The 6,000-nt window shown below is 39.5% G+C and overlaps 1 protein-coding gene across 1 annotated transcript in view; it reads left to right on the plus strand.

The window, feature by feature from the left end:
* The window catches only part of HBS1L (HBS1 like translational GTPase), an 89,203-nt gene extending 83,203 nt beyond the window's left edge, over positions 1-6,000 (plus strand). The window contains exons 16-18 of the mRNA XM_056125889.1: positions 69-169; positions 3,963-4,107; positions 5,524-6,000. Coding sequence (XP_055981864.1) covers positions 69-169; positions 3,963-4,107; positions 5,524-5,535 — 258 coding nt within the window. The 3' untranslated portion in view covers positions 5,536-6,000. The remainder of the gene's footprint in view (positions 1-68; positions 170-3,962; positions 4,108-5,523) is intronic.

Raw genomic sequence — 6,000 nt, forward strand, 5'->3', positions numbered from 1 at the left:
CAAAATGTTAACCATTTCTGGAGATGCTCTAATTAAAAGTCTATCACTGTTGCAATTTTTTGTTTTAGGTCCTGTTACACTACCAAACTGTCAGTGAACCTGCTGTTATTAAACGATTGATTAGTGTCCTAAATAAAAGCACAGGTGAAGTCACAAAGAAAAAGCCCAAGTGAGTGTTTTAATGTGTAAAAATGCAAACACAAGCATTTTAAACAATTTTCTTGTGGATTAATTTATAGGTTTTGTATATCTCTGTGAGAAGTGAAGTCTCTTTTTATTTAGTCCAGAAATAAATTTTTCAAGGCCGAAGTTAATATAAGCACAGAAGTATATATTGGCACGCAAGTTTAGGTTTGATTATACATGCAGTTTCTATTAGGGCAGGGGGAGGTGTGAATTATAAAAGAAATAGTACTAGAAATTGAACTTTCAAGGGGTTGGAGAGATGGTAAAGCAGGTAAGGCAGTCAGTTGCTTTGTACATGACTTACCTGGGTTTGATCCTTGGCACCACTAAGGTTCCCCTCCGCCTGCCATGAGTGATCCCTGAGCACAGAATTCATCCTCTATTTGAAAAGATTAATTTGAATTATGCCTTGCCAGTGGATCCAAATTTCAACTGATTGCTCTTTTTAGTTTTCTTATCACTTCTCTTATTGAGAACCTTTTCCAGAAGATTCAAGGAAGAAAAAGATCTAAACACTGCTGCAACTCCCAGACATTCCTCCCCCCCACCCCCCTCAGAAGCTATTTTTTCTTGCTGCTCAAAGTCCTGACGCCATTTTGGTGTCCTGTCGATTGTAACAACTAGGCCGAGGACAAGGTTGGGAACTTTCAAAGGAAGTGCTTCAGGAGAAATGTTCTTACCCTAATTCAAATAAAGACTGAGCACAGTTTGGCTTGGCTGCTTCACTTTTGGGGTTTTCCTCACTTCAACCCCATGGGGAATCCCACCCAAAATCCCCTTGATCAGTCCTCGGGTGAGGAGAGCCTTTGCACCTGTGTAAGAGGCCAGAGGTGGTTAGGGGGGTGATGGGCAGCTAAAGTGGAAGAGAGGATCTTCCGTCTGCCATGAATCTGTGTCCATTTCAGAGATGTGCCTCTCTCTATTTTGATACGAGTCTAGCTTCTAGCACTAGTTATTGCTGTGATGTTCTGAGAAATGTGAAATAACTAATGACTAACATTTCTTGAAGACAACTGTTTTCCAGACTGCGATCTAGGCTTTCCTGTGGTTTATATGCTCGGGCATCCTGTCTTAACAGGTGCTTCTATTTTTCAGATGAGAAAATTGAGACTAAGAAAAGGTATCAGACGTGTTAGGGGTCACAAAATTTGCAAGTGACAGAGCCAAGATTTTAGCCCCATTAGTTGGTTTACATAAATGATATTCTTGTTAGCAGGGGGCATGTTGTTTGATGCTGAAAATTGGTATGGGGAATTCTCGTTGAAATTGGTTCACTTGAGATATTTGAAAATGTTGCTGAGCCTTAGGAGGAGACAGAGAACAGCAATTGTCAGCCTCTCCCCCTGCCCTCCCCCCCAACCACTAAACGCTGAGTTCAGCAATAGGCAGTATAAGCCAGTACACTTTCTTAAAAAAGTGCATCAAAATTTCCAAAGATTGGCTTAAAACAATGTTAGTCCAAAGTTCCAACCCTTAGGAAGAAAAATTTCCTAAGGGATGATGACATCTCATAAACACTAATAACCTGCACTTCATTTACTTTCTGGAAAGTTTGTTCCATTCTATATAGAACAAACAGATCTATGGTGTGCCTAAAGTGGAAATGGTGGTGAAAAGTTAAATATCAAATACCCAGTTGTTTCGCTTGGTTGAACCAGGCTCTCCCTCAGCTTCTCCCGATCCTGCTACAGTGAGGTGGGGTCTTACCCAATTAACATGTTTGCCTTGCTGTTCCACTATTGTTTACCACAACCTTTTCTCTTATTTTGTTTTGAGGCCACCGCTTCTGTGCTCAGGAATTACTCCTGGCTCTGCTTTCAGAGAGCCTGGCAGGGTTTAGGGGACCATATGAATGCCAGGATCAAATATGGTCCAGTTCCAGTACATCCAAGACAAGCTCCTTAACCTCTGTACTGTTGCTCCAGCCCCAAGAAATTTTGTTTGGTTTGGGGTTTTTTTCCTCTCTTATTTTTTGGGGGGGCCATAACTGCATGGTACTCAGGGCTTATACCTGGCCCTTTGTTCAAGGATCACTCCTGACAGTGCTCAGAGGACGTTATGTGGTGCCGGGATTGAACCAGTGTCCGCCTCATGACAGATAAGCACTTTACCCTCGGTTTTATCTCTCCAGCCCCCTTTTCTCTTATTTTCTACCAATGCCGTTTTACTTTTCACTACCATTTCCACTTTAGGCATATCATAGACTTGATTACTTTATATAGAATGGAACAAACTTTCCAGAAAGTAAATGAAATGCAGGTTATAAGTGTATATGAGAAGATGTCATCTTCCCTTAGGAAGATGCCGTTTCTTCCTAAGGAATGGGGCTTTGGACTAACATTGTTTTAAGCCAATATTTGGAAATTTTGATGCACTTCTTAAGAAAGTTTACTGGCTTATTCTGTCTGTTTCTAGACTCAGCTTTTAGTAGGTGGGCTGACAATTGCTGTTCTCTGACTCCTTCTAAGGCTCAGCAAAATTTTCAAATATCTCTTGCTGGGTTCTACCTCTTTTAGTAATAAATCTTAGTGAGGTCCATATACAAGGATTTTTGTTTGCTTATTTGTGTGAAGCTTTACATACAAATAGGCGAATAAAAATTAGACCCATGTTCCATTCCCCATGCATACAGAACAGTATTTTTGTTGGAAAATTTTCTTAAATGATTATGTTCTAAGATGTTGTCAAAGAACCAATCCAGCTGTGAAAAAAAATAGAGGGAGAAGGAGGGATTCACAGTGCTGATTTGGAACAGGAGAGAGAGAGCTGGAGGGAGAGGAGATAGAGGAAAGGAGAAAGGAAAGAGAGCACGGAAATGCAAGCACTAGGTGGGTTCGAGTGAATGCCTTTCCTGCAGATCTGGATTTGACCCTGGCAGGCCAGGAGCTACCCCCAGGCACTGAGTACCCCAAGTATTAAACCTCCAGTAGCCCCTGAGCACTACAGAATGAAACCTCCAAACAGACAAAAGCACCAGAGTCCTGTATCGATGATAGCTGGCTATCCAATTTGTAGATAACTTCCTAACACTGACCAGATAGGTTTGAAATATTACTGGGGAAGATTTAGGACGTTGTACCTCTCTTAGAATGCTTGTTCCTTCCTATCCCGAATACATAACTGAGCTTCTCAACCTCCTGAGGGAACCAAAGGATACACTTTGGTGGTGGATCTTGAACATTTTAAGTTATAGATCTTTTGATGGATAGGGTTGTATTTGGAAGTTCAGCATATGTATAGATATGTCTATCCTTCCCTCCTCCTTCTCCCCTTCCTTTCCTTTTGTTCTCCCACCCTCCTTTCTGTCCTTCTGACTTTGGGCCGCTCCCTGCAGTTTTCAGGGGCTATTTCCAGCGGTGCTTGGAGAATTGTTCCTGGCACATGCGCAGGGGACATGAGGTGCGAGGGATCAGACCATCGAACCTTGGCCTTCTGTATGCGTGGTGACCTCTCTCTGTCTTTGTCACTGTCTCTGTCTCTGTCTCTCTCCTCTCTCTCTCTCTGTCTCCTTCTCTCCTTTCCCCCTTCCCCATCACCCCCTTCTCTGACCCTAGGTAATATTTCTTAAATCTAGAATTAATTTTCTTATTTCTTTCAGCTAGCCAAGAGAATTAAAATATATACATACATTTTTTTTCTTTTAAAAAATTATTTTCTTCAGATTTTTGAAAAACTCAGATGTTTTGTCAGTTGACTGTAGGATATTTCTTTTTCTTGGGTTATTCCAGTTATTCATCTCTTGACAATGTATTTGTTCCTTATCTCTGCCTCGCTAGATTGCTGACTAAAGGCCAGAATGCTCTCGTAGAGCTACAGACACAAAGACCCGTTGCTCTTGAGCTCTACAAAGACTTCAAGGAGCTGGGGCGGTTCATGCTGCGTTACAGCGGTTCCACGATCGCGGCTGGTGTTGTCACGGAGGTATTCTAAAGTGACTGCTGATGTGTCCTCGGCAGCTGTCTTTTCTCTTTCGACTTTTTAAGTATGATTGCAAAGATCTTATGGTTTCAGAGGAACATAGCTTTGATAGAATAAGATTTCAAAATGTGTATGAAAAAAATAAAAGAATGATGGGAAGAAAATGTTTGGTCTTTATAATGATTATAGACTTCTTATAATGAGTTTCTTGTAATGAGACTTCCAGACTCTTTTCCACCAGTAATATTGCTTAAACCTAAAAAAAGTCCTTTGAGAGAAATAAATACACAATGCTATTCAAAATTTGAGAATTTTAAGATTTTAAGCAGCAAATGAATTGATCAGAGATTTCATTTAACAAATGAGCCTTCATTACATTTCTTTTTCTTTAAATAACTGGTGCATTTGAAATGATTTCTTCAGAAAGTTCCCTTCATCTACTGAAAACCTTTCTATTAAATATAGAATAATTCAAGATATAGTTAATAGTTATGAAGAAAACTCTAGAAAAGAATCAGGAATTTTAGTAAGTTAAATTGTGTTTCATGCTTTCATGATTACTGTTAATCTTGTATTCTATTTTCATTTGATTATATTTATTTTTATGGGGGGGTGCTTTGGGCTACACCAGCAGTATTCAGGCCTTGTTACTAGTTCTACACTTAGAGGGGTTACTTCTGGAGGAGCATGGCATTCTGTATGTCATGACAGGGATAGAACTGGAGTTTTCTGCATGCAATGCAAGTGCCCTATCCACTGTATTGTTGCTCTGGCCCCTTTATATTCTGGAGTTTCATTATTTCATATGATGACTGTTTTCTGCATAATACTGTTTAGTTCATTTAATTGGATATAATTTGAATCACTAATAAAGCTTTAATGTACATTAGCATTCACTTTGCACAATGTTTCACATAATAGGTTCTCGAGTTAAACTGCCCATGTTTATTTTGCGTCCCCTGCATCCCCTTACTCCTAGCAGCACAGGTACATGTCTCCAATTTATCCTGTAAAAGTGCAGAGAATCTATCTCCTTGGGTGGTGTGAAATGATCCACGCAAAATAGAAAATAGCACAGTACGGGCAAAGCCTCTGGGCCGTGCTGTCTGCCGTCAGCATTATTTTCAGCATACATTCAATCTATGAATGCGTTCTTTGTAAAAGAGCCTTAGAACATGACTTACTGGGGCTGGAGCCATAGTACAGCGGGTAGGGCATTTGCCTTGCACACAGCTGACCTGGGTTCGATTCCCAGCATCCCATATGGTCCCCCGAGCACTGCCAGGAGTAATTCCTGAGTGAAGAGCCAGGAGTAACCCCTTTGCATCGCCGGGTGTGACCCAGAAAGAAAAAAAAAAAGAAAAAAAAGAAAAAGAACATGACTTACTAATGAGAGCAAATTTTTTTTTTTCTTTTCAGATAAAGGAGTGATGGGTCAGAATTTCTGCTTTTTCCGAAGTCAGTGAAATCACTAACCTCTGTTTTCAAAGAATCCAGTTAAAGGACAAATATGGAATTGTTTATTTTTTTTTAAAAAATGAAACCGAAGATTATAGCTACCATCAGCTGTCCAGAAATTTAATAATTACTCCCACAAAGATTTCTGGTTGTCAACTGGCAGAGCAATTATACTTTCATTTTAAAAACCCAGCTTTCCATTTGAAGTATTGGTAAATGGATTTATTGAGATTTATGTATCAGAAGACATTGAATCATCATGAACTCCCAACCAAATCACAAAACATTCATGGTTTTCTCTCTTGATTTTCAAAATACTACACAAGTTTTAAGGAAAAAAAAACTAAATTGGTTTGTTGAAGTAGTTAATATTTAAACATTTAAATATTTTTTCATTAATCCTAAGATTTGCTGAATAAAGATATTTTATGTTGAACA

The sequence above is a fragment of the Sorex fumeus genome, unplaced genomic scaffold (assembly GCF_029834395.1).
Source record: "Sorex fumeus unplaced genomic scaffold, SorFum_2.1 ptg000061l, whole genome shotgun sequence".
Taxonomy (NCBI): domain Eukaryota; kingdom Metazoa; phylum Chordata; class Mammalia; order Eulipotyphla; family Soricidae; genus Sorex; species Sorex fumeus.